At 44.6% G+C, this 27954-nt stretch overlaps 1 protein-coding gene across 1 annotated transcript in view; it reads left to right on the top strand.

Moving 5' to 3' along the window:
* LAMC1 (laminin subunit gamma 1) overlaps window positions 1-27954 on the top strand; it is a 64613-nt gene that overhangs the window by 21702 nt on the left and 14957 nt on the right. Inside the window, exons 2-5 of the mRNA XM_054285824.1 lie at window positions 21377-21681; window positions 23462-23592; window positions 24976-25142; window positions 26051-26239. Of these exons, the coding sequence (XP_054141799.1) occupies window positions 21377-21681; window positions 23462-23592; window positions 24976-25142; window positions 26051-26239 (792 nt within the window). The remainder of the gene's footprint in view (window positions 1-21376; window positions 21682-23461; window positions 23593-24975; window positions 25143-26050; window positions 26240-27954) is intronic.

Genomic DNA, 27954 nt, shown 5'->3' with positions numbered 1-27954 from the left:
AGAAAAAGAACAGAAACAAACTTCAAAACCGTGGAGGTTGCTATGAAACAAAGTGTCTTCCCCTTGGCTCTATTAATAAAGCCTTTAAATATACTCAAAGCTGAATTCCCTTGCCATTGCTGGTGAGGTGCAATGTCATGTATGACTGGTAGGTATGCATCTTCTCTTATCACCAAACATGTCTTGGTTGTGGGTTCACTGAACTACTTCAGGCAGAATTAGGGTCCTGCGTGCTGCCTGTCCTGTGGTACTGGTACAAAGGAGGGTGGCTTTCTGTTCCTATTTTGTGCAGGTGGAGAAAAATAATTTTGATCTTTTAATACTTCAAAAATTTTTGAAAATATACTTCTTTTAGAAAATATAGCTGTCCTGCAGATAACACTTCTGGTTATGTTTTTTTCCCTCTGGCTTTCAGTTTCCTTAAAAGGGTTTGTGATTTCTTAGTGACTTACCTGTGGAAAGCTTGATGCAGTTTGTAGGAGGGACCATGTTACCCCAGACACTGCCCTGTGTGTTCCTGCAAGACCCAAGGATGCAGCACTGCCTTTGAGTCTGCTGCTTGCAGACTTCCTGCAGGGGCAGGTTTGGGTTTGTAGAGCAGAGATGAGCTGAGGGTCCTGGAGCCAGCTCAGAGGATGCAGCATCTGTTTCCATCTGCAGTGCTCAGCAGCAGTCCTGTTCATTTTGGATAATTCTGTGTAAAAATCAGACCTGAACAATCTATTCTATGCAGGACAACAGCCCTAATGAGGAAGCCTCTCTGTGTGCTGCCAAGGTGCTGTGGAGCCCTGTGTACCCAGATGTTTGTCCCCAGCATGGAGGGCTGTGGCAGTGGGGCACATTGCCCTGCAGCTGCAATGTGCTCTGGCTGTGTTACTGGGCTGGATGCCCTCCCAGGAGTGGGTGTCCATGTGGAGCCTAGGATTAGATTTTGGTCCGTGAATCCTGAGGCCCCTTCAGCTGACTTAGTGTGGTTGCTCTCCAAAGTCTCCTGGCTGCCTTAGCTTGGGTGCTACTGATTGTCCCTGGAGATCAGCCATGTATATTCTCAGTCTGTCTGTCTGTCTGCAGCCTGGACCTTAATCCCTTTCTGCTTCTGTTCATAGCAGAGGTGAGTCTAGAAGGGACCACAGACCCTTCTGGACTTCTAATCCAGACTTCTCCTTGGAGCAGGATCAATGTTGAATTCAGGCCAGGTTACCAGGTTTGTCCAGTCTCATTTTGGAAACTTCCAAGTTCTCCTCCTGTCATTTGTTCATGAAGTGATACAGTAACTCACATTGGTGTTGATGCCAAGGGTATCTCCCCGTGTAGTTGTGCCTCTTTGGATTTGCGCAGTTTCTTGGTCATGACAATCATGATTTTCCCGGTAGCAGTCACAAAGCAGACTGCTGACACCCTGCTTGTTAGCATCAATTACCAGATGACTTTTCAGATGAGGTTGGTTTGGATTCTTGCATCTGTTTAACATGGAGATACTGCCTTAAGAAAAAACGCTTAAGTGACTGGAAAGAAGGAAAAGGAGAAATTGAATTGGTGACCTCTCTGCTGGGTCACTTATTTCTGTAGCTGACTGCTTGGGAACATGTCATTCAGTGCTTGTGCAAAACATGGGCTAGGCATGGTTGAGGGATGGCTTGTTGCCCCTGCTGGTCCCCTTGGTGGAATGTGCTTGCTTTGAAGGTCTCTGAACTTGATGCTTTCCTACTTGAAGACTTTCTTGTCAATTTATATTTTCTGCAGAGCTTCATGCATTCTTTCAAGGAACAAACACCCAACTGGTAAATTTACAAAGCCACATTAAGAAATGAGAAATGTTCTTCTCATTAGGTGTTCCCTGAACCTCAGTTGCAGTAACTGTAGCAGTAAATGAAAGGTGTGAGTTGTCCTGGTCTCTCCAAAGGGTTATCAAACATCTGAAGACAGCAGTGGTGTTTGGGCCCTGGAGCTAGGGAGTGCTTCTGACATGGCAGAGACTAACATGCGAGGTGAGTGTTGCACAACTGGGTGTTAGGAAAGAGTAGATGGAGCTGACCCTTCTCATAGGTGAGTGTGGTGGAGCAGCTGTTGCATCCTGTTACTGGAGCTTGGAGAGGACCTGAGCTGTTCTGAGGTACCTGAAAAGCCTTAATTCTGAGTCTTTCTTTATAGCTTTGAAGTTTTAAAATGTTTGAAAGTAAAAAGATATGGCTAGAAAAACCTGGAATGAGATTTCCCCTTCAGGCAGTTTAGAAACCCTCTCCACATCACATCTTCCTGGGCTGATTTCTGCTACTGTCATTAGCATGCTGAGCTCTGTATTTGAGTTTTTCTACTATTCTGGAAAGCAGAAACTGAAGTAGAAGTAACAGCTCAAGAAAAGTAGGAGGTGTGTATGGAGTGTTGACTGAATAAGGCTGTACTTTGTGTGTGTTTGAAGGTGAGGGTGATGCAGAAGGCACCTCTCCTCTCCACATTGCTGAAGCCTGCTTCAAAGAGCTCACCCAAGCTGGAAGAGGAACAGATGGTGCTCATTTCTGAATTTACAGTGTTTCCTCCTCTGTCCCCACCCCCTGCAGACATATGAAATTACTCACCTTATTAATTCCAGAGACTTTAGTAAACAGAATGTGTAAATACATACAAACATCTACTTGATCTGCTCTAGTTTGCATGTCTAGGAGCAGTGCTTTACAAAACTTCGCTCCCAACCTTGGGCAGAGGAGGAGGAGTGGGAGAAGGAGCTCAGGCATGCTCCTCTTATCTTTGCTCAAGTCCACCTCTAAAGCAGCCCCCTGAGCTGGTCTGGTATGGCAGCCCTTTACCCAGGGCAGGGTCACCCCAGCTGTTTCAGCTGGGCTGGGGGGCTTAAAGCCCATCTGCCCTTTTGAACCTTGGAATAAAAATGGTCTGTTGTGATGGAGTGGGAGTGAACCTTGGTCATGGTTTCATCTGCCTTCTTAGCATCCTCAGGATGGATCACTGTGTGCTAGTCTTTGCTCTTTCCAGGTCACCATCCTTGTTTTTGCTGATATTGTGGTTACAGCTGGTGAAGTTGAGCTCCTGAAGAGTGGATGGCATCAGTTAGATGTGTTTGTGCCACTCAACAGTGCAGGTGTTGGCAGGAGCCCTGCTGGGCTGACATGGGGTCACTTTGATGACCATCTAGTTGGAGGCTTGACTTGGTGTAGAGCAAGTGATGCAAAAGCTGTTTTCTGCCCTTTGTTCCTGAGCCTCAGGTGGTAAATTCTGCCAGATGTTACCAAGGGAGGGCAGTCACTGTCCTAATGAGTTTAACAGGGTTTGGGCACAGTTATCCATCCTGGGACAGCTGTAGTGGCACCTCAAATTGTTGTTCCAGTGATCTTAAGGATTTTTAAAATGAAAGGGGAAAAAAAAAAAAGCCCAGTTCCTTCCTTCCTTCCTCCCTAATCCTTCTCTGCAGCCAGGAGGGTATTTGGGTGAGCAGCAGGTTCTCTAGGAGAGAGAAGGAACAGACTCATGGCCAAGTTGTGCTGGGAGTATGGTAAGGGCAGATCAGTGCAGTGATGCTTCTAAACCTTAACTTGCCCCCTTTCAGTGAAATTAAAAAACCAATAAATTGTCTAAGGTGTGTTCTGGGATTAAAAAAAATCAGGAGATTAATTGCTAGAGCATGGGGTAGGCTTGGAAAGCTTTTACACTCCAGGTTTTGCTTGTGGTGAAGAGGGAAAAACTGGTGCAGTCACTCATTAGAGGTTAGAAATAAGTTTCTCAAGAACCTCTGTTGGCATCTGTGGTTTTTAATCTCTTTAGAAGGTTAATATTTTCAGCTAATAGAGCTACTGAAGTTACTGCTAATGAAGTTGGTTACTTGGTTTTTGAGGAGCATAAAAGGCTAGAGCAAAATCAGATTGTTCAGTAGCACCTCAGCAGATAAAAATACCCCATGGATGTGTTTTGTATGGTGTGCTGGAAAGGAAACATTGGAGTTCTTCACTTCTGTTGATGAGATTTGAATATACTCTGGGAGAAACACATGCATTATTTGGTGTAACTCCGAGGGTAAGTGGGATTAATGGTGTCTCATCTCTAATTTTTGTAATTTCCAAGTGATAGTGGGATTGTCCAGTGGCTCCTAACACAGTACCATTGTGGCTGCTCCACAAGCTTTGTGTGGCATCTGTAACTCTAAAGAGCTCTCTGCTGGTTGGATTTGGTGATTGACTTTAAGAAGGTTTTTGGGGAAGTGATGGGGTTGACAGTATGGATTAAACTTAAAGAAGTTGAAGAAAGGGGGGAAAAACTAGAGCGATGGGAAGACCTGAGATGGAAAAGTTGATATAGGAAAGTGGCATCTTGGATGTTTTTGGGAATACCACAGTGATGTGGTATTGCTGTCTGTGAATGGAGTCTCATTTCTGAGGTGATGGGGCTCTGGTAGCATTTGGCAGAGTACCTGGTGCAGAATACCTTATTGCCCATGGACCACACCACTGCTGTAGGTAATTTAAACTCTGCTGACTTCACTTGGAATATCAGTTAAAGCTCTCTGGACTGATTTTTTCTGAGAGACTCTATGTGCCTGTATAGTCTCAAAACTCCTTCCTACCTTTTTCTGGAATTGGGATGGAGTGGATGGTGACTTGCTGAAAGGAGCAAAACATCTTAAAACACTGAAGTGCTCCAACTGTGAAGCCAGCAGCATGATGCTGTGATTTGCTGGATAATGCCCTGATGTTAAACATAAAATGCTTGAATGAATATGAAGTCTTCTGCTGATGTTTTTTGGGAGTAAAAAAGTGACCACCACTACCCCCTATAAACACTTCTCAAAGGAGATGGCCGTGTGGTCAAAGACAGAAATTTGTCTTAGCTGCCACTCCTTGTGGGGAATGTGCAAGTCTGGAGCACACTCTGACTGCAGCCCTGGCTGTTTTCCTGTCCCTGATCCATAGCTGGAATTGACTTCAGCTCCCTGCATGTTTGGTAGGGGCCTGCAAGCTGCAGCAAGAGGAAAAGGGAAGAAGCAAATGCTTCTCTTGTGCAGAAGAGGGATGGGGCATGTCCTTTAGGGTGGCACTCTTTCATTATTCTCCAAATTTGAAGGACAGGTGATTTCTGTGTTGCTGATGGCCCTTGGCAGTTGCCCTGTGAAATGTGGTCCTGCTGTCAGGATGGGCTCTGGACCCTTGGCTGGAAGTTCTGGACCTTGTGCTCAGTGGGGTGGGGTGAGCTGAGCCTTTGGAGCTGACACGTGGGAGCGGAGATGCTGGAGTTGCTCTACGTGCTGTTCTGCAGCTTGTGGCCCAGTGGGGCTGCTGGGAGGAGGAGAGACTTCCCACTGCAGCTGCAAGTTTAAGGGGTAAACAGGAGGAAAACCAAGAATGTTAGTACAGTTTGTGCTGGATTGGGCTGTCCAGACTGTGAGTGATCAAAAGGGAGCAGATGTGATGTGTCTGAGTGGATTTGGAATCCCTGGTCGTGGAGCACGGCCCTTCTTGGGCTTGCAGACTCAGCTGGATGCAGGACATTAGGCTTCTGCCTCTGAACCACACTGCAAACCTGAATTGTGGTCATTTCTTCTTAATTTTTTAATAGTTTCCCTTGGGGAGAATGGTGACTGTCTTGAGGAGTGGTGGTGATTTGGTCTGAGCAGACCAAAGATTAAACCAGCTCTTTGCCTGCAAGTTCTGTATAAAGCTTTTGCTGATTTATCATTTCCTTTTACATGGGTTTGAAGGTACTTTTTTTCCCCTCCTGAATGATGTTTCATTTGAGTACACTTGTAAGATCTGTGGCTAGTGGCGGATATTAGGCTTGAGGGATTATCCAAAGAGCTGTTGGAGCACTTCATTGTTAGACAGGGAACTGGGAGAATTAGTTGCTTATAGAAGGATTTAATAGCAGTGTGAGAAAAGGGGGAACTGTGAGTTTCCTTTCTGTGCTGGCACTCAGCATCCACCCAGTCCTGGAGAACAAGCTCAGAGATCTCAGAACCAGGACTTAATGATATTTTTTTTAGTTTAATGCTACTTTAAATACTATGTAGAAACTATCCTGTGCAAATAGAATTGGCACAGCTCCATGTTTGTTTGCTATAGAGATAGAAATATTTAGGAAAACTTTGCCTAGCAAATCCACCTTTTTCAGTTGTAAAAGTGTCTGTTTCAGAGGGACCTTGGAAGCTCAGTGTGTTTTGGAGAGAAGGAGTTGAATCTTGAGAAGAACTGATTAAAAAACCCAACAATTACAATTATTTTCTGAATTGCACTGTAATATATGACTGCAGCTAGACAGCACAGCGGTTTTCCTCTGCATCCTCATGCTCACAGATTTATCTGTTGAAGTTCATCTTATTTCCAGAGCTTCTTGGTGTTTCCATGAAAAGGCTGGGAACAGCCTGGCTGTGTTTTCTCAGGAGCTGTGGGAGACTGAGCTGGGGGAGCATAGATTACTCTTCAACCAGCAAGTCTGGAGGAGGATATGCTCATGTTGGGCAATGTGGTTTAAATTTGCAAGCTGTTACTATCTAGTCACTTGGTTAATGAAGCAGTGAATAATTTGTGTACTTAATGTTCCTGAGAGATTGAAATGTACTTAAGAAGCCAATCTGTCCAGCTGCTTTGTCTTTCTGCCACAGAACTTAGCATAAAAAGTAAACAGACCTGGTTAGGTGACCAGCTCAGTAATACCTGAGGAAATGAAGCAGTGTGTGATTAGCATAGTGATTTATTTCCTTATCAGTGACCTTGACATGGATGAAAAATATTTTTGTGTACAAATTTTTAGCTGCACTCTCTCAGACTTCCATATTTTTTGGGTTTTTTATGCTTCCCCCCCCCCCCCACCCCGCTCATATTTACTTACCTTCAGTACTTAGGGTTCTAGATGATTTCCACTCTTGGAGCTGAAGTGAGAGGTAGGAGGTTAAGCATGAATGCATCCTAAAACTCCCTGAAGGTCTCTTCCCATGTTTTCCAGAGTCAGCTCTGCTTAATCTAGCAGTATTTTACCAGAGTGATACTGCTCTGTGAACTATATGGAAGGCTGTTCCCTTATCCTCAGCAAAATCAACTATTCCATGAAAATCCCCCCTGCTAAATGGCCAACACTTTCAACTTCTTGTCCCTCATTTCCACTGTCATCACTGTCCTTCGGAAATCAGCAGTGCAGATCTGGATCTCTTTATACACTTGTTAAAAGAAATGTTAATTGCTTGGTTTTCATGGACTGAAAATTTACTTTTTACTGCTATCCTTAGATTGCCAAAAAGTAATTGTGTTAAAAGTTCAAATAGTTTCTTGTAAAAGTAAAACAATGTGATCTGGAAGTGATTAAATCATTGCTGGTATTGATATAAGGCTTTCTTCTTGTAATTTGTGTTAAATCTAGTGTATCTAATCATGGGCCCAGAGCTTCTTTTTTCTTTTAATAGCAGTGCTTTTCTTTGCATTGGCTTGTATAGGGAGACCTGAAATTAAACTAGACTGTACTTGAGTCTTTTTGTGTGTGTTAGGAAAATTCAGCAAGTATTGGGTAGAACTATGTGCTGGTAGTAAAAATGTTGAATGAGCTTAAAAATTACTTCTTTTTCCTGACTTGTAAAAGAAAATAGAATATTTATGTCATACAAAAGGCTTTTTGAGGTAAAATACTGCAGGGGTTTTTTTGTAGTAATACAAATAATCTATAGCAAATACAGGGTCATCACACCTTGGTGGAGGGAAATCTGAGCATGCAACTTGTCCACACAGTTGAATACTTGAAGCCTTCTTTTTTGGAAACTGGTAACAAATCCATTCAGTAAAACTGCCCTCCAAGTCTTTGGAGGAGTGAGACATCCAAGAAGGTTATCACTGTCCATTTACTCATCCAGAGGGAGGCTGCTCTATCTGATATTGCTGCATAACTTTGTGTGCTGAAGCTTTTTTCCTGACAGTGCCCCTGAGAGGTTTATGGAGTTATTTGCAGTGACTCAGGCAGGCATGGCTGTTAGCTGACTCTTTGCTAGCAGCTGTGTTCCTCCTCCTGGAATGCACTGCCCTATGGAAGTAACACTCACCTAAGAATTTGGTCTGTGCCCTGTCATGTCTTGCATAGTTTCTGAACCCTTTGCTCTTCTGCTTCAATGGGTAGAAGGAAGAAGCTCCCCACAATCCTGACAGTTATTTGTAGTGTTAGGGGAAAATTCAGCCAAAGAGGGAGCTGGCATTCAAACATCATCTCTCACAACTTCTGGCTTCTGCAGTCAGATGTGACTTTGAAGATATCCTTGTTGTGGAGTTGAGAAGATGCAAGACTTGACTCCTGAAACTCAACAAGGAAGCTGACACATAGAAAGGCCTGTGTTCCTTTGCTCTGCTCCCAGGGCTCCTTCTCACCCCACTCCTCCTGTTTTACCAAAACTGGGAATTCAGTGTTATTTTGGGTGAGTGGCTGCAAATGTCTCACTTTACCCACTTGGATCTTGGCAGTCATTAGTATTTCTTCTGCTTGTTTTGTGTCCATCTGCTGCCTTGCATTTAAGGAATCCTTCATAAGATTTTAATCTCTAGCAAGTCTTCTCTTCAAACTGAAGTAGAGCAAGGCTTTTCACGTTTAATTTAGTGTGGAGTTCTATAAGGAGAAGTTTGAGGGTAGAAGGAAGAGTCAGTGTTGCATGTGTTTGTGGTGAACCAAGGTCCTTTCACCACTGCTCCACTGCATCTGCAGCATTGCCTTTACATGGACAGACCCTGGGTTTGACTCATTTTCTCCGTTCAGAGGCTCTTACATCTGATGAATCTCCTGTTTTGGTTCTAAATTTTATGTCATTGAAGTAGAGACCCAACATGAAATGCATTGTGCCAAAAGAAGAAAGCTGTCTACTATGGCTGATGTATGCTGCTCCTAAGGGTTTAAAATTAGCTTGTAGGGTTTTTTGCCTATGAGTGCAAATTTTGCCTTATTAATAAGTGATTTAAGGATAAGGACTGATATTCAGTTGAAATCAGAAGGTTATTGGGAAGTGGTAAACTTCAAAAAATAATTACCTGATCAGACCATCAAGGAAGCAAACCTCTAGAATTTGTACTGTTTGATATATTTTGGATTTTCCTCCATTTCTATTGCACTGTTGTACAGATCTTTTTTTTTGAAGTGATACTGTGAAGATTACCATTTGGGGTTGTGTGGTGGTAGCTTTCTGTGAGTCCTGAGTGAGGTACCTGTCTAGGCAGCTGTAGAGAAGCAGAGACATGGAATACTGTGGAGCCTTGGAAGTCTGAGCTTTTGGAGAAGCCAGGTCCTCACTGCTGAGCCTCAGCAGTAGATTGAGGAGTGTGATGCTCATCATCTTTCTTGGGGTATCTGTAGATTGAGGGACCACAAGTAGGCCGGTTTGTTTTAGTTTTATCACTAAATTTAAGAATTAAGTGAAAACTAAACCTTGAGAGCACTCTATTTTTGAGACTTCACAAAGGCAGAGGCTTTACAGATGGGCCCACGTGGCTGTTTCTTTTCCCAAAAAATACTATCAAAAGTGCCAGCATGTAAACTAAGGACCCTGAAAGGAGAGGGAAGAAGAATTATTTTGACCCCAATTTTGTGGGCTTCTACTGATGGGCAGCAAATTACTTGAAGTTTTAATGCATGGTGTTTTACATTACTGAGTTATGAGAGCTGTCATCTAACTTCATAAAAAGCTTTTTAATTACCTAGGGATTCAGCATTTTTAAAATGAATGTACTTAGCAGTACTAATAAGAAAATGAATTTTAAAGTTCCTCTCCAGAGAAAAATATCTTTTCCTCTGGTAGAGTTCCTTTAGGCTTCACAGCAGTGTAGTGTGCCTGAAGAAAATCTCATCACTTGTCATTCAGTGCGGATGGTTAAACTCACTTTCTGAGCAATGACCCTGTTTTGGGCAATGCTGTTACCTCAGGAAATCCCTGCTTGGTTTTCTGCTTGAAGAACCTGTGCAGGGCTGGGGTGTGTGTGGTGTGGTCCAACAGGCTGTGGCACGTGAATCTAACATAGGGCTCAGGGATGTGGAGTTTGTCATCTCGTGTGCACAATGGTCCTTGGTGTTTGTTGGGAGAACAATTTGGGCATGGAATGCATTTCTCTGCACAGCTCCCACCAGGCTGCTCAGCCTCTTCTTGACAGCACAGCTGCCTCACTGCTCTGCTGCTAACAAGGTGAATTAATTGCACATCTGGAATTCCCAGGGTTGCATTGCATTCCTGCCACTGAGAACCAGGCACTATCATTTAGCTTCCTACCACTGTATGGCCCAAGTTTCAGCACCACCACATAAGCTCAGAAAATTAGAAGGTCCTGCAGAAGCTCTTTTAAATGCATTAATGTGTAATTTTCTTGTATCTGCTGAGGCTGGTGTAGGAAAGCAGTTTTTCCAGGATAACATTTGATGTTATACTGTCTCAGCAGTATCCCAGGTGGTGTTTGGTCCCACTTCAGCAATTCTGTTGATATCTTCTCAATCCTTCCTTTACAAAGCAGCAAAAGTCTGTAAATCTCCCTCATACAAAACAGTAAGGAAAGACTGTTCATGTACCCGTTATTTTCCTTTTTCAGTTTTCTCTGTTCCTGGATGGTCAGTCTTTAGCCTGTGGAAGGAATTTTGATCTATAGGTGGCTTTCCAAATCAAGGTCTGGTGTGGATACATTGAGGTGTTTTGGAGCCTGATGTGAAGCAGATCTTCTAATCTGTCAATTAAATCAAGAGCTGCAGATTTTGCAACTGAGCCTATCAAGAAGTCTGGACTTAGCATTACCAGCAGGGAATCATCCAATTTTATCCTCTTTGTTCATGATATTCCAAAATAATCTTACAGAATTGCTTCTGTCCCTTCATGCTAAGCCATGCTACCTTCTCAAGCACTTGTTTTTTGGCTAAACTTTTTTCTCAGAAATAGCCACTGCATTAAGTAGTACTTTGTGCTTCATGTGTCTCCAGATGGGATGTGTGGGTGAACATGAACTCACACACTTGTGTGCTTAACAGTGACTTCCACAAGCACTGGCAGTGTGTACAGATTATTCTCCAGAGGCAAAGTTGAAGGCATGTGCTGGCTGTTACATGGGAATCAGGAACTGGAGTGCAGTTCCTTCTCTGCTTCAGTAAAAATTTGGAAGAGCTTTGCTTCCAAATTCCCCAAACAAATTTGAAACATAACTCAGTGGCAAGCTTTGTTTTGACCGCTCTCCAGCAATGGTTTTGTCAAGTCTGTTTATCCCAATTTCTTCCCCAGCTTAATAGGCTGAGAAAGTAAAGCCATTGTGTGGGTGGTTGAAAATGGGCTCTATGGATATTGCTGCAATTTGTGTTTCATAAATAATGGTAGCTTGTGCATAAGCCTGTAATTGACTGAAAATGCATTAGAAGTTAGCATCAAGGCAGGTCAACTGCTGCTTAAAATCCATTGCTGGAGTCTCTTGGGAGGAGGGGAATATGGAGAGGCAGGAGATACACAAACTGTGCGGTGTTAAACAGCATGTTTCAAATGTGATCAAAGTTAGTTTTCATAAATGTTTACTGAAGAGGGCAATACTTAAATACTTGAGAAAAGAAAGCTGTTGATTCTGCATCAGGCCAGGTGATGGATGCTCGCAGCAACAGTCTTATTCCCAAATAACAGTGCTGTTAATTATGGCTTGTGTCTGAAAAAAATCTGGGGCTGGTGAGTGGGAGTTGGAAAGGCTGAAGGGAGAGTAAAACATCAAAATTCCAAAGAATTCAACGTTCTGTGTGAAGAACATTTCTGGCCTCTCCATGGCTGTACAGCCAGCAGTGCGTGAGTCAGTCTGCAGGGTCATGTTACTCCCAGAGCTGCTCAACTTGCTGCTGCTTAGAGCACTCATTGTATGTAGACATATCACTTAATTTGTTCTTAATTAAGCTCAACAATACGAGCTGTGTGTTTTTGATATCTAATTCAGATAGGAACAAAGCCAGGTGTTAGAGCTGTTGCAGGCTCTGAGCGCATGTGGGTCAGGGGTGAGTGGGTAAAGTGCTGCCTTTTGATAGGGGAAAAGGCTTCAAAATGTTATGTAGTAGAAATTAGTGGCTGATTGTCATAAGTGATGGAGCCATTGAACTGGGTGGAGCAGCAGTGCTCCAGTGGAGCTGGTGTGCCCACCTTCAGGAGTGCTGGGCCTGGAGCAGGGGGCATCTCACCTATATGGGCACCATACAGAATGATTTTCATGCTGCCTTTGGTCAGGACACCTTTGGCTCTGATCATCTGGGTTTGTTGGACTTCTGAAACTGAAGCATCACATGCTTTGACTTCAGGTGTGCTGGTTGAAAGAGTGGGGCAGGACATTGAGCTGCAGAAGGGTGAGGCTCCTGGGAGGGCATGCAGAAGGAAAACAGGCCTCAGGAAAACCTGCCATTCCTGCACTAACAACATTCACAAAATGCTTTTTATTTCTTTTTTTCCCCTCAGAAATCAGTAAAATCTAGATGTCCTTTAAAGAAATGGTTTCACAATTCTCACCAGATTATCTGATGCTACATTTTTTGCAAGGTACTGCACTGCAGTTCAGTAGACTTTTTTTCTTTTTACAGGAAATCATGTTTTTGCCAATTGGCCAAGTACCATATTTAAAGAAGCTGTGACCTCAGTTTTCTTTAGCTATTTAAACTTTTGGAGTTTAAAAGTAGTTTTTAGACTCTTTCTTCTCAGCCATTCTTCCACCCCCACATCTCCACCTGTGAAAAGGTACAGTTGGAGCTGAGCATCAGGAATACTCCCTCCAACACCTCCTAGTGTCAACTTGAAATTTTTGAGAGGAAATTATCAAAATGGGATTTGCTCTATAAGTTGAAGACTATGAGAATGACTTGAAAGTGGGCAAGATTTGTTGCTTTCTTCTGATTCCCGTGGAGATGTGGTCTTGCACAAGAAACATTCATGAGAGGTGTTTTTCTGTGTTGCTGAGGATCAAGGATGGAAAGTGTCCAATTCGATGGAAAGGTTTTGGTGCATCTTCTCTGGCTTGCTGCTGCCACCAGCTGTGATCTTCCTGTGGCTGTGGTGCTGGTGGTTGTTTGCTTCAGATTTTACTGGATGGTAGTTGTATGTCCACCATGAGAAAAACTCTCTAGAAAATGTAACCTTGCTTGGTCACCAAGGTCCCACGGTGACTTGGAATGGGTGGGAATTGTCAGTTTTCAAGGGTTGTTATTCCTGCATGCACTGTTGGTGTTGTCATTGGGCTGTCAGTATTGAAAGGAAGGTAATAACTGCATTCTTCTGCCAGGAATAAAAGCAGAAGACAAGTTTTGTCTTTTCTGCATACATAATTTTTTTCTGATTTTTTTTTTTCTTTGCCTCTTGGGTAAAACTCCAAGTTTTGTGAGAGTAAACTCCCACTTTCCTGTGTTCCTTCAGTTGTGGGAGTGACCTGTTTTCACCTATACCGGTTGTGTATGGGTTGTGGAGGAGCTTCTGGACATTTGATACAAGAAATGAGCTTTCCAAGGATCCCAACCCACAGCAACATCAATCCAGCTTATTTGGGTGCTGATCCTGATGGCAGGAGGTAGCTTTGCAATCCTGATACGTGAATGAGATGGAGCCCTCCCCAAAATGGCCCATGGCATCCTTGATCCTCTGTGATCTGCTGTGCTTGCCAAGCATAAAGGACCTTTTAAAAACGAGCTTTTATCATTTGTGCTGAAAAAGGACTTTGAGGCTTCCTGTGCAGCCAGGATTTTTGTGTTGGACATGGGATCTTCCCAGTCCCCTGTGAATAAACACAGCTGGCTGTTTTGGGAAATGGGCTTAACATCTTTGCATCAAAGCTGTACAAATAAGGCATCAAGCTGTACTGAATTAATGGATAAGGTTTTCTGACTTTTACACTGACTTAAAAGTGATCAAGTAAAAAAATCAATTTTTCGCAAGGCTGCCTTCAACCCAGAGCAGGGGGAAATAAGCCTCTCCCCTTTGGATACATGACTCAAACAAGCAGCCTTGATGACCTATCAATGTTGGATTATCATGCAATAATTTACTGGGCAGCCTTTTGCTGTCCAGAGCCGCCCACGCACAGGAGTCAATGGTGCCTTTGTTTGGGAGTGCTGGAAGAATGCATGATCTAATGGGGTGGTGGGAGTTCGCCTTCGTTCCAGCATGCTCCAGGCTGTGCTCATTCCCCCAGTGTCCCAAACACATTTCCTTCCTCTGTCCCCATCTTAGAACGGGCTCCCAGAAAAAACAATCCATGTTTGTGTCTCTGTCAGGCTTTTTTAAAACCCCAGCACCCGTCTGTGGTGGAGGTCCACATGCCAGAATCTCTGGTTTGGTGGGGCATGGTTTAAGAAAAGACTTTAAATCCTTCAGGCCTGTCTTGTTCGTGATATATGCACATAAATCTTGAGGCTCTTCAGGTGAGGACAAGAAAATAAACCTAAGATTTATTTTTACTAGTTTGTGTTCCTGTAAAGGCCACAGCTTGGAATGTGAGGCCTGTTGTCTGTGCATCTGCATGGAGTTATTTCCTTAGTGCAATTCCTCAGAAAGTTGAAATCCATTACTCTCCTTTTTCAGATGCTGGATATTCCATTTGCTTGGGCAATACCAGTGCTCTTGTCTTCCTCTTCCTCTACAAATTTTCTCAGAAAGCTAGGATGTAGTTGTAAAGGACATTTGCTCTAGAACTTAAAAAAAATCTTGATTTTGGTCATACACGTGGTTTTTTCATGTACATGTGATGCAAGTGATATAATTTACCACTTATGTGTCTTGCAGGTGTTGTTGTTTAATGAAAGTACTTTATTCTGAAGGAACAAGTGTCTCCAGGTGTTTCTCACTCTCCTCCCCTCCTTATAAACTCTGTCCTGCTCTTGTTATCCATATGCTGAAAACTCCTATCCCATTCCCATTAGATGGGATAACTCATGCTCCTTAAATGTTGCCCCTGTGATCCAGGAGGGAAGGCTCTGGCAGGGTTTCCAGCATAGAGGCTGAACAAAATACTGCAGTAGCTGAGAACTTGGAGTGGCCATTTGGCTCAGGATGCAGTGACTGGTCTTGAAGAAGACCTTGTGAACTTGCTGGCCTGTGTCTGCTGACATCCAGGTTTCTGTCCCTTGCTAGGAACACACTGCTTGTGTGAGGTTCTGGGATCTGTGTGTCTGGAAGAATCGGAGCCAGTCTGTTTTGCTCATGGCTGGTCCAGCATTGTGCTGGGTGCTGGGAGAGCTGATGGTTCAAGAAGGGCAGAGTTGAGGCAGGAATAAGGGTGAATGGCATGGAGCGCATTTTGGTCTAGTAGCAGGGAAATTTGGCATGTCTTCCTGGGAATGATGGGGAAACAGGTCAGAAGAAAAAAGCAAAATGAAATGCCAATTATATTTGGTTGCTCTCTGTTCTTCACTGCAAAATGAAAATGAAATCCAGTCAAAAAACACTAAGTAGGCTTTATTTGTTACTGGGTTTGTTTTCAATTCTTTAACCTTCACTTAGACATAGGTTGTCAGCAAGTACTTGTGTGAGAAAAGCTGCCTTGAAACAGGAGCCAACCAAAAGGGAAACAGTGAAGTTTAACCATTTCATTACTGCCCAGTGGATTTTGTGGAAAAGAAATTTTCAAAGGTTTGGTTCTTTGCCCAGTGCAGTCATCTCAGGTGGATTATTTTTTCCCTCAGCAAAACTCAGTAGCTGTATACAGGAGAGGTAGCATCGATTCTTTCCATGTGCCAGTCCCATGTGCAGGGCATTCAAGTGAACAGGCAGAGTGTCCTCTGGGCTTATCTCACCCAGGCATCTGCTCACAATTCAACACTTGTAGTCACTGTGCCAGCTGGCAGGGCAGTTTTCCTGATGTAAATTATCCATCCGTTCTGAGGGGCCTGAATACAAGGAGGTCTTTTGTGTGTGGAACGAATTCCTAACTTCAGGGAAAAGGGAGGAGTTTCTGAAGATCTAAATGGCATGGGCTTATATGGTTTTAGCATGGCACATTTCCTGGTGGACCTTGGGATACTGAATTTGGCAGTGACCCAGCGGAGGGAGGGCTGTAATTGCTGATGACAGCTGGGCAAGCCCGGCAGTGTGAGCAGGCTCTTTGGGGCAGTATCCCCTGAATGAAATAATGCTGAACATTTTCTGCTCCCTCTCCAGGCACAGGACTTGCTCATTCCTTTGAATCTGTAATTGCAATATTGTCTTGAAGATTTGTATGTGTGTCTGCTTACAGTAGAGAAAAAGGCAAAAGGTTTTCTTCTTCATCCTGAATTTTCAGAGGGAGCTGATTATTGTGTCATCCTGTCATTTGCTGGTGAACAGCTCCATGCCTCAGAAAAGATGCAGTTTTTAAATGTGTGGCTCATGATTTTGTGCTCTGTATGCTTTAAAACACACATCAGGTTGCACTTGGGAAGTGCTAAGCTCGTAGTCACTGATTCCAACATCTGGAGTTCCTCCTGCAAAATGGATCTGTCACTTCTCAATACACACAGCGAAATACTACCTGTCAGTTGGCACTGTCTGACAGTTCTAAGTCAAACTGAGCTCCAAGTCAGTACTGGCTTCTAGGAAGAGGAGAACAATGTCTTTTTGTCTTCTAAATGTAATGTTTAAAACTGCCTTTCACCTGGTTATTTCTGTCACCATTTCTTAGTGTAATAGCTGTATATGTTTATTCAGCCCGGCAAGACATGAAAGCAACCTGGGCTGCTTATCTGTGCTAGAAAAGGTCTCTGCAGCCTCAAAGAACTGCCAGGCTGTTAAACACAGTATTTATGTTCAGTGTGAACAGTGGGGAAGCACATTTCCACACTGTGTCAGCTGGGCTTGGGTAAACTCCTTTGTTCCAGCAGTATTTACCCAGCAAGGCACTGCACAGCCTCTCTCTGTGCATTAACTGCATTCCTCTGTAATGCCATTAACTGCACTGCTCAAGGAGTTAGGCTGCCAGCTGCCATAAATGTCTTTCTCACGTGGGTTGCTCACTTGGGAGGGGTTTGAATGCATTTTCTTGGCCTGCCGTGTAAAACTGGAGATGAAAAAGGGAGGGTCCTTGCCATTTAGCAGAAGAGGTTCCCAGGGATAATGTTTTCATGCTGCCCAGAGCACAGTTGGCATGTGCTGTGCCTTTAGCTGAGCTGAGGCTTTCACAAGGAGCAGTAGGAGACCTTGTCAGGAAACAGGGATCAGAATTCAGTTATAGTGGAGAGTGAAAAAAGTAGTTATTTTCTGGGGCAAGCAGCCTGTGACCCGGCCTTTCATCTAGAGCAGAAAGTTGTGTGTGTGAGTGAAAGCACATGCTCAGCCCCCTCATCATTCCCAGGATTCTTTTGAAGCATTTCCTCCCCATCTTGATGAAGCCTGAGCACAGGGGTTTTGCTTCACACCAGAGGAATGCAGTGCTAGAAAACTAACTACCCCAATTCAAAAAAGCTGACACTGTTTGATGAAGTTGTTGTCTCTGGCTTATTTTTTATCCCCTCTTAACTTAGGGAATGGCTGCTCTAGCTTGATGTTTTCCTGTTTTCACTTGTCATTAAAGTTGCCCAAAAAAATTGCACCAGGGCTGACGTTCACGGTTAGATTTTGCTTTATCTTACCATGTGAGCTCTCTCATTAAGCTGATGACACTTTTACTAGTGATAAAACTATGATAGTAGTTGTGGTTTTTTTAGTTGCTCTCCATCCAAGATGTTGGTGAAGTTCTGGGATAGGCTGCCAAGTTGCAGATCAACACACTGGGGTATTCCTGCAGAAGGAGGAGTATTTGCTTCCTGGGCCCCTTGCCTTTTACCTGGAAGAGGTGTGAAGTGTATCCTGGGTTTGTGTACCGTGGACCTGAAAAAGATGTTTGTGTGTCTCCAGCCTATTGCCTTGTGTCCTATTGCCTTGTGTCTGTCTTGAGTTCCTGCATGTGCTCTTTGTTCCTACCTCAAGCATATTTTGCCTTCAGTGAGGAGCTCCCTTTGAGAAGAGCCCATGTAGTGAGAGAAACAGGAAAGCTGGGAGGGTCTGATCTGTACACGGGATGCCTGCTTCTTACCTTTATTGCAATCATGAGAAAAGCACTCCAAATACACAGGAACAGGATTCATCTCTTGTATTGGGCAGGAAGGGGAGGGAATGCCTAAGCTAAGTTAGTGCTGATCCTTTGGAAGAAAGCAGTTTGGCACCAATGGTGGGGCTTGCTTCTCACTTGTCTTCTGTGTGTAAGAAGATCTCATTAAATAATCAGCCCCAAACCAACAGTGAGCTGCTACTGAGCAAGAGCCACGACTGTGAATGTCTGGCTCCAGTCTTGTGCTTAGGTCATCCATAATACATGATCCATGCACACGTGATATAAATAGGAAAGGGATTTTGTAGGAAGTATCAGGGGGCTTGTATCTGTATAATGTCCCAGCTGTCCTGCATGTCACACACAGACAATACTATTTGGTGGGTAATTTAAACACCAGCTTGGTCGTCTTCTATTCTTGGGTGTCATGGTTTGACACTGGCCAAATGCCAGATATCCACAAAGTTCCCTTTTGTTAGAGTGAGCAGAGGAGAGGGGAAAAAATTTAACAAAGGGCTCATGAGTTGAGATCAGAACTGGGAGAAAATCACTTTAAAGGCAATGGTTACAAAAAAGTTATAAAGTAAATTTATTGTTAACAGAGTGAGAGGAGGATGACCAGAAAGCAAAGACGCCTTTAAAGCACCTGTTTTCCCCCAGCTCCTCCCTCTTTCCCACTGACAGTGTAGGAAGACAGGGCTTGGGTGTTTTAGTCAGTTCATTATTTGAGATCTTTTTCTGTTCTCTCAGGGAGAGGAGTCTTTTCTTTGCTATGCCATGGGGTCCCTCCCATGGGCAAATAGTTGTCCCAAAACTGTTATGGCATGGGTCATTTGTCCACAGGGTGCAGCTTTTTAAGGGTAGGCTGCTCTAGTTTGGAATCAAGGGCTTTTTCTCTCTATTTCTGGAAGCAAGGGCCCTCTCTTTCTCTAGTCTGGTCTCCCACTGGACTACAGCTTTCCCTGCCACCCACCCACTCCTTTTTTCCCATGGGCTGCAAGTAGATCTCTGCATCCCCTGTGGACTTCATACATTCCAAGGGCACAGTTTGTTTCACCAAACAAACTGCAGAGTAATCTCAGCTCTGATGCTTGAAGCACCTTCTCCCCTCTTTCTTTTCCGCCGACCTTGGTGCCTCCATGTTGTTTTCCATCACATGTCCTCACTTCCTCCTCTTCTCTGACTAGAAGAAAAACTGCTGCTTGTAGGTACCATTGCAAACAAGTTCCACTGATTCAGAGATTTTTGTGAGATCCTGCAGTGCTGAGAGGTTAATCTTGCCTAGATTCCATGCCTGGGAGTCGCTCGCCATGTTTTCACTGCTGGCCATGCGGCCCCATTGCCATTGCAGGCAGCGATGGCCGCTGTGGCACTGGTGCTGTTTGGTGCCTCTCTTCATGAGGGCCATCAGGAGGAGAAGCTGCCAGCCCTGCCCCTGTGCCTGCAGCACACTGGCTGGGGTGGCCGGGCAGGCAGGGCTCGTGTGGCTGCCCTGAGATGGCGTTGGCCGTGGTGCATTGCCACACGCCATGACAGGGTTGGCCCCAGCAATGGTGCTTCACCAGCCCTGGAAAAATAAACTGTGCATGTGCTGTTTGATTTTCTTCTTAAATATGTCATCATAGAGGCTTTACCAACCTCTCTAATTGGGCCAGCATCATGTCCTTCTCCAGAGCCTTTAGAGATTGACTCTCTGTTGGACATGGTGGAAGCTTCTGGCAGCTTCTCACAGAAGCTACCCCTGTGGGCCCCCTGCTATGAAAAACCAGGCTGTGCCAAACTAACACATTGGGGGACGTAATTTTTCAAGTGCTGTATATCTTGATTTTTACTTTATTTTTTTCAGGTGTGTTGGTTTCTGGACCCTTTGCTGTGCTTCTCCTGCTACTTTGGCTCCTCCCTTGTGCCATGCAGGCTTTGGGTGTGACGTGCCTAATGCAGGCTGGCCCCTGGCCTAATCGCTGGGGGCTGCAGGGCAGCTCCATGGTTCGTGACCTAATTCATGGCTGCTGGGTTGTGCGTGTGTTCTTTGAGGACACTCTGTTCTTGGTCCATGGTGCCTCTGGTCTGCTCTCACGTGTGAAGGAGGTGAACACTTGAGCAAGTGCCAAGCCTCATGTTAAAATTTAACATGGTACAGTTCATTCATTTTACAAGTTGAGGTTAAATATGTGTGACTTTTGCAGGTTGAAAAAACCAGTTTCTCAATCAGCTGAAACTCTTCTAGTAGCTTTTTTCATGATCAGCGAAAGAACTGGTGATGGCTGCAAGTTCTGCTTAGAGCACTGTTTTTCTTGGAAGTGGTGGGAGCATAAAAGAGCATGGCAGGGACTAAACACCCGAGGTTTTATTCCAAACAAACTCAACGTTGTTTTAGCAAGCCCCCTACATGCTCCAGGATGTCCTAATTGTACACAGTCTGCTTGCTGAAGTGGAGCAAGAACAGCTGGTACACAGCTGTGTGCCTCTTCCTGGGAACCCCTGGCCTGCCCCTTGGCCAGTGTGGATAGCAGATGAAGGTGGCTGAAGAGTGTTGTGGTCCTTTTCTCCTCATGGGTTCTCTCAGAGATGTGACTCCCCTGGGCACTTGGTTTATGTGCATGGGGGTAGATGCTCAAGTCACTGGAGAAGAGTAATGAGGGAGGATGATGTGCTGATTGCCACAGACCAGTTAGGAGGGGAACAGAGGGCAAGGAGGTGGCTTTTCCTTCACTCTTCTAGGAGATGGAGAACATGGGTAGCTTGGAAATCATTGCACTCTGATCTTAAAAATGCTTTGGTGACTTCAGTCAAATGATGTGGGAAACTTAAACGTCATTTTGTTTTTCCCAGGGAATGAGTAGAAGAGGGCTCGGTAGGTTCAGTGCTGGAGGAAAAGCTTTGTGAGCTGTAAAAAGAGATTGAGGTATTGTCTGTGTAGGGAGGAAGCAGAGGTAGAAACCAGGCTCTACAGTGTGACTTACTCCTCTCTGGTTAATACTGTTTCTCCCATGTGTGTATTTGGGAGAAATATCATCAAATGTCATTATTAGCTTGGGCCTGGCCTTAAATACACACAAACTCCTCATGGGTCTGATGTAGTCTGTCATCTGTTAGAGATGTATATGGAAGAGAATTGCAGCTTCTGGAATGTGTTTGGTTGCACAGAAGGTTGTAGGTCTCTTTATTTATCTACTCAGCCTGCCCTCAACTTCTGCTTTCAGTTCCTTCACCTTGTCTTGTCTTTGCTTGGAGATACCATACTGGACTGGAGGAGATACTTGTGGTGTTGGTGGACACGTTCATCCTTCTGCATCATGCTGGGAGAGAAATTCAGTGCAGCTCTTTGCATTCTCTCTCAGTTCTGAGCCTTTGTCACAGGTGTCTCCTGTCCCCCCCAGGAAAAGCCTTTGACATCACGTACGTGCGCCTCAAGTTCCACACCAGCCGTCCCGAGAGCTTTGCCATCTACAAGCGCACGAGGGAGGACGGCCCCTGGGTGCCCTACCAGTACTACAGCGGCTCCTGCGAGAGCACCTACCGCAAAGTCAACCGCGGCTTCATCCGCACCGGCGAGGACGAGCAGCAGGCGCTCTGCACCGACGAGTTCAGCGACATCTCCCCCCTCACCGGGGGCAACGTGGCCTTCTCCACGCTGGAGGGGCGCCCCAGTGCCTACAACTTTGACAACAGCCCTGTGCTGCAGGTACGTCAGCAGGACTGGCTCAGGCAGGTGGGCTGAGTTGAGCATTCCCGTTGAGTCGCTGTTCATGGTGGGTTTGTGCTGACTGGGCTGCACTGCAGCCCTCACTCATAGTGAAAGGGCCTTGCCCAGCTGAGTTGGGGTGGACAATCCACAGAGACGCTTTTGAAGGAAAAGTTGAATTCTTGTGTTTATTGATAGGAAGATTATGGAACAAAAAAGCTAACCTGATGGCATTAAGGGTTTGCATTAAGGATTTGTCAGTAGGGATGATGGACGTCTTCAGATCTCTGCCAAGTTAGAAAGCAGCTGTGGACATTCTGCTGTTGTTTCACATGCGAGGACACAGGCAAGGTAAAGTCTCAGTCCAGTTAATATTTGAAGCATCTGCATGTGTATTTCAAGCAGAAAAAAGTGAGAAATACTAGATTCTTCTAAATACATAAAGCACAGGAGTCCCTACCATGTTTTCTCACATGTGTGTTGAAGCAGAGAAGTTTGATTTTATCCTTGGTATTTTTCTCTTACAGGTGGCTTGGCAAGAGGGTTTTGGCAGGGGTCTTTTGTTGTTGAACATTCTTGAATGTTTTATTTTGCATTCACAGGAATGCTTGGGCAGTGGTCAGGAGCATACTTGGCAATTTTTGTGTTCTGCTTGATGACTTCTCCAGTTTTTATTGCAACAAGGAGCTAAAGCTGTGGGGTTTGCCTCACTGGGGCTCGTTGTCTTCCTTTCAGAGCTGTATTTACCATCACTTCCCTTTGCTCTTAGAGTAGCAGGAGTAGTCTGAGACAGGCACCCAGCAGGCTCAGGGCTTGCCTGTTTCCAGTTCCCAGGCAGGAGAGCAGAACCTGGTGGGGTTGATTCTGCAAACTAAAGTGAAATGAAAAAATGAGATTAATGGGAAAGGACAAAGAACTTCTGAAGTGGAAAAGAACCAGTTTGGCCACCTCATTGATGTAGCCAACCCTTGCAGAAAACCATGTCTTATCATTAAGGTGAACAAGGAGATTGCAAGTTAGCAATTGTATAATTTTCTGATAAGCTTCTCTATGTAAGGAATAGAGATCTGACCACCAGATCAGATGTTTCTTTGTGTTCTTTTTTATGGTGTTTGAAGGAAAACAGCTTTGTAGAGGGTATAATAAAACCAAGGAGGTGCCAATGTCAGTGACTGCTAGAATGTGATATGAAATTTGGCAACAGGCTGTGTGTGCTGGCTGCTGCTGCACGAGGGCAGGGCATTGTGTTACAGACACTGTATAAATATTATGAAAAACTCTTGTGTTGCAAGTCAGATCTGTCTGTTTTTCTTCCTCAGCCTCCCCCAGCCTCACTCATTTGTCTGTCTGTATCTTTTAGTCTGGTACAATATGCCTGCAGACAAATATACCCTAAAGCTTTTCCCATTGGTGCTGCATAGCTTTGCAAGAGAACTACAGCCAGACAGATACATACAATTAGCAAGCTGGCACAATTGCCTGCCCTGCACTTTGTGCTGGAGAGGTTACTCAGTGCTTCCCAGCTGAAAGCACTCAGGATGTGAAGAGGCATTGGAAAGGGTCTCCAGAGAGGAGAAAGGGTCAGGAAAACCCATTTGAACCAAGAGGATGTGGCATAAGGCTTCTGGGACAGGAACGTGTGTGCTCCCAAGGTGCAGAGGGGAAAACAATGAGGAAGGACCCAGCTGCTGAGGAGGGACTTCGTTAACAGAACTGCTAATGACTGGTACTCTCTCAAGGGAAAGGGTGTTTCATCTGATGGGATTTCTCTCTGCTCTAGGAATGGGTGACAGCTACAGATATTAGAGTGACCCTCAACCGTCTGAACACGTTTGGAGATGAAGTTTTTAATGACCCAAAAGTTCTCAAGTCTTACTACTATGCAATTTCTGATTTTGCTGTGGGTGGTAGGTGAGTAGACAATAAAACTCTAAAGTTTACTAAAGTTTTTGGTTAGTTTTACTAGATTGCTTTGAAGATACTGATTGTATTCACATCATACCAATAGGCTCTGGTCTTTACTGACTGTCCATGCATTAGAATAAATTTTATGTAATTTGCAAATATTGTATATAAGCTTTTGTGCCATAACTTCAGGGCTGGCAGAGATAATTTTTTTTGATTGAATAGATGAAATATAAAGTGATTTGAGAGAGTAAATGGTAAAAAGAGTTAACTGAAATGAAAACAAAAGAAGAAAATCTTTTCTGCTCTGTGGTTTGTGTGGTTTTTAATGTGTTTTTCAATTATACTATCCTGTGTCTGCACTCTCAACAGTAAGTAGAAAATCTCAGTGTCTCTACTTCACATATGTTGAAGAAGCTATCTCCTTTGGAGGTCTGGAACACAGTACAACATGGTTATGATTGTTCGTTCCTTTTGCCAACATCCATGATAGAATATTTTAGCCTTAAGTAGTTGATGATAAAATGTTTTACTAACAGACATGAGACCACTGCAGGGTTTTGGCCTGCTTGCATATGGCAGTCCTGAGAGTGGGATTTGGCCACACGGGGATTTGAATTGACTGCACCACCAGTCTGGAGGTGCATGGACTTCTGTATTAGTCCCCTTTGTGCTATTTAATTTCCTACTGATACCATAATAACCCACACTCAGTGAACCTACCATGTTCTGGGCTCTCACAGGAGAGAAATTATGGATAATTTACTAACATAAAGCCAGCTAAATCTTTGCTTCTCCTACTCAGGTTAGTCTGAAGACTGCAAAGGAGTTGGTTAACTTTCTTCCCTTTCTAAATGCCTACCTAGAGCAGGCTGCACCTCTTTGTTTATAGAATGGTTTGGTTTGGAAGGGACCTTCAGAGATCATCTAACCCCCATTGTGGGCAGGGACACTTTCCACTAGCCCAGGTTGCTCCAAGCCCATCCAGCCTGCCCTTGGGCACTTCCAGGAACAGAGCAGCCGCAGCTTCTCTGGGCAACCTGTGCCAGGGCTTCCTCACCCTCATTGATTCCTTCTGTCCAATCAAAATTAAAATTTTGAGATGTTTACAATTACTGCCCGTTGTCCCAGCACTACATGCCCTGATAAAAAGTTTCTTTGTTTTGTAAACCCCTTTTAGATATTAGAAGGCCTCCATAAGATATCAATGAAGCTCCTTCTTCTCCAGGCAGAATGACAGCAGTTTTGTTCTCGATTTTGTTGTAATAATTTACCTTCAAATTTCTCTCATCTCAGATTTTGAGATCTGGGCCCTGTTTTTTGCTGTTGCTTTGTGAGTGACCTGGAGCCCTGGAGTTTTAATACCTGTTCTTACCTCACCTCAACCAGGTGCAAGTGCAACGGGCACGCCAGTGAGTGTGTGAAGAATGAGCTTGGCAAGCTGGTCTGCAACTGCAAGCACAACACCTTTGGGGTGGACTGTGAGAAGTGCCTTCCTTTCTTCAACGACCGCCCGTGGAGGAGAGCGACGGCCGAGAGCGCCAACGAGTGCCTGCGTATGTGGGCTGACAGGGACAGCCTGGCTGGGGCAGGGCCCTGCCTCTGCTGCCAGCCACAAGCTGGCCCTGCCTGCTTCCAACTTCAGTCACAGCCAGCATTAAGCACAGTTCATGGGACTCTTGGTCATTCTACTCCTGTCCTGTGAGAGCTTTCTGGTAGATCCCTAGGAATGGGCATCTCTTTTCTGCAGAAGGATGGGAAACACCCATCTTTCCTAAAGAAATGTACAGGCTTGTACTTCATGAGGCCCATGGGAAAAAAATCTGTTTACTATGCTGGAGTATAATTGCCCTTTCAAAAGCTCCTCATTTAGCATCAGCTGATTTTTGTGTTTGGGTTATTGGCTTTTACAGTTACTTGTTGATTATTTAACCTAATTTCCAGACCGCAGATGCAGGTCTCTGTCACAGAACACCAGTTTGCTTGCTATTTTGTTCCAGACTACAGCTCCTGGTAGTTTACTTTATGGGGAAGCTTTTTCAGACAGAAAAGTTTTCTTCCTGTCTGACCTCTGTGTGTCTAGATAGGTCCCAGCTGTGTGTGGCTTCCCTCAATGGGCTGGTGAAATTGGGATGTCCCGCTGTCTAGGGATTTGCAATACGGGGGAGAAGCTCTCATTACAGCATGGGGCAGCCTCATGTTACCTTTTCATGCTTGTTTGCATGACAGAGATCGGTGCTGCTGTGTGGGAGGACAACATTTTGGCTGCAAGTGGCAGCCTGATGTTGAAAGAAGTGGGGTAGCAAATGCTGGTTTTCTTTTGGGCATTGATGAGCGTGGTGCCGAGTTTGTTTCCGGTCTCAGAGTGGTTAAAGCTCCTTCCCCAGCTCGCCTAGAGCTGAGCTGAGGGTGGGATGTGTGCTGTGGGGACAGGCTGGTCACTGACGGTGCCGTGTCTCCGCAGCGTGTGAGTGCAGCGGGCGCTCCCAGGAGTGCTACTTCGACCCCGAGCTGTACCGCGCCACGGGCCACGGCGGGCACTGCACCAACTGCGCCGGCAACACCGATGGGCCCCGCTGCGAGCGCTGCCGCCACGGCTTCTACCGCCTGGCCAGCGAGCAGGGCTGCCTGCCCTGCAGCTGCAACCCCGTCGGTGAGTGAGCGCTGCTGCTGGCACGCTGACAGCACAGAACCCACCTCTGCTCTCCCTCGTGCTGCTCGTTGTGGGCTTGTTTGGATTGCTTGTCTTTTTTCCCACGTAGGAAATGTTTATTGGGTTGTATTTTGGTTTACGTTGTCCTTGGATCTAAATGGAGTTAGGGTGGCAAGGCTAGATGGGTGACCTCTGCACACTTACTCCTTTGAATGTATTCTGAAATAGATTTTTTTTTTCCCCCCACTGTGTATGTGTTACCCTGGATGCTCCCAGTACTAAAGAACTCATTTAAATTCTTAATAACCAAGATTATGTGAGTGGGTATTTCTGGAAGTTGCTCATGCTGAGAAATTGTAGTGAACTTGAGCTGCTGCATCAGTTTCTCCTACCGAGTATCCAAGCACTATAAATACAAACCAGTGAAACATTAAACACAAAAGAGGGTGGGGTGAGATAAAACAAATTAAACTCAAAATGTGTAGTTAAACTCCTTTAAAATAAATGGGGATGGGGGTAACTGTGGCAGGAGACTATATCTTTTGTTGTGTAGGGAGCCACCTAAACTGTAAGGAGTGATCCTATAACTACACCAAGCCCACAGCAAGTAAGGTGGAAGGAGGGAAAAGGGTAGCAAATAGTAAGATATGATGTGAGGTTTCAAAAGAGAAGCTGGCATAAGTCATTGCTTGCAGCATGCCCTAAAAGCAGCCAGGGAGAGATCTGCCAGGGTACATCTCCCATCTAATTTTGTCAAGGAGTCATTCACTTGTGAAATTTTTGACCAATAAAGGCCTTTTCTTCTTCTGACAGCTTTCCTGGGTCCTTGTGTTAGACCTTATTTTAAGAGGAGTGTGGGTTGGTGTGAGCAGAGATGGTTGAAAAGATGCAGGGAGTTGACTTCTCAGGTCTTTAAGGACAGCTTTTAAAGGCCTTTATAACTTAGCCATTAGCTTGTATGCCATGACTCACTGACACCCAGAGTCTATTTCAATCTCCTGGATATGTTTGGATTGGTATTTTTTATCAAGTACTCTTTTTTCCTAAATAATCCTAAGTGGGACTGCAAAGGGGATTTGAACTTTAGCTGTATATGGTAAAGGTTTTGTGAGTTGTTCTGTCCCGTCCAGCCTAATCATCTTATAACTCTTCACTTTGCCGTAATCTTCTGGTGTGGATTGAAGTGGAAACAAGCAACTATTTCTGTATATTAAAATATTTTTCTCCTGCTAGTTAACTCTTACAGTGCTGACAGCTCCGAGGCTGGCAGCTACATGGATGCTTGGGAGAAAGCATTTTGTCCACTGTGGATTAAAGAAAGCTGCTGCTTTTTGTGCAAGACCACTTGAATAGAGCAGTACTGAGGAAGGCATACTTCCGAAAATAAGGGTTTTGCTCATGAGTTTACTAGGATTCATAGTGGCACGTGCAGCCTTGTTCCAAAGAGGTAGTTTAGTCTTTAAATACAGCTTAAGAATCAAGGAAGGAAATTGGAGTGTGAAAGGGGGAGGTCAGGGTAAGGGGAGATGCTGATTACAGCGAGCACAAGGGATTCAGGGAATAAAATCTTGGAAATTACATATTGCAAAGTACAACAGATGTGGAATTGGAGGCATGCAAATGTAGCACTGAGAATGAAGCAGGAGAGGGCAATTTGGAGTTAAAATTATATTTTATATATAAAAAGGTTAGTTGTTAGGAAAAAAAAGGCTGAA

The sequence above is a fragment of the Melozone crissalis genome, unplaced genomic scaffold, assembly GCF_028551555.1.
Source record: "Melozone crissalis strain CALT ecotype California unplaced genomic scaffold, PUWL_Pcris_2 ptg000045l_1, whole genome shotgun sequence".
Classification (NCBI taxonomy): Eukaryota; Metazoa; Chordata; class Aves; order Passeriformes; family Passerellidae; genus Melozone; species Melozone crissalis.
The sequence above is the reverse complement of the archived record's forward strand: the minus strand, read 5'-3'. Positions and strand labels throughout refer to the sequence as shown.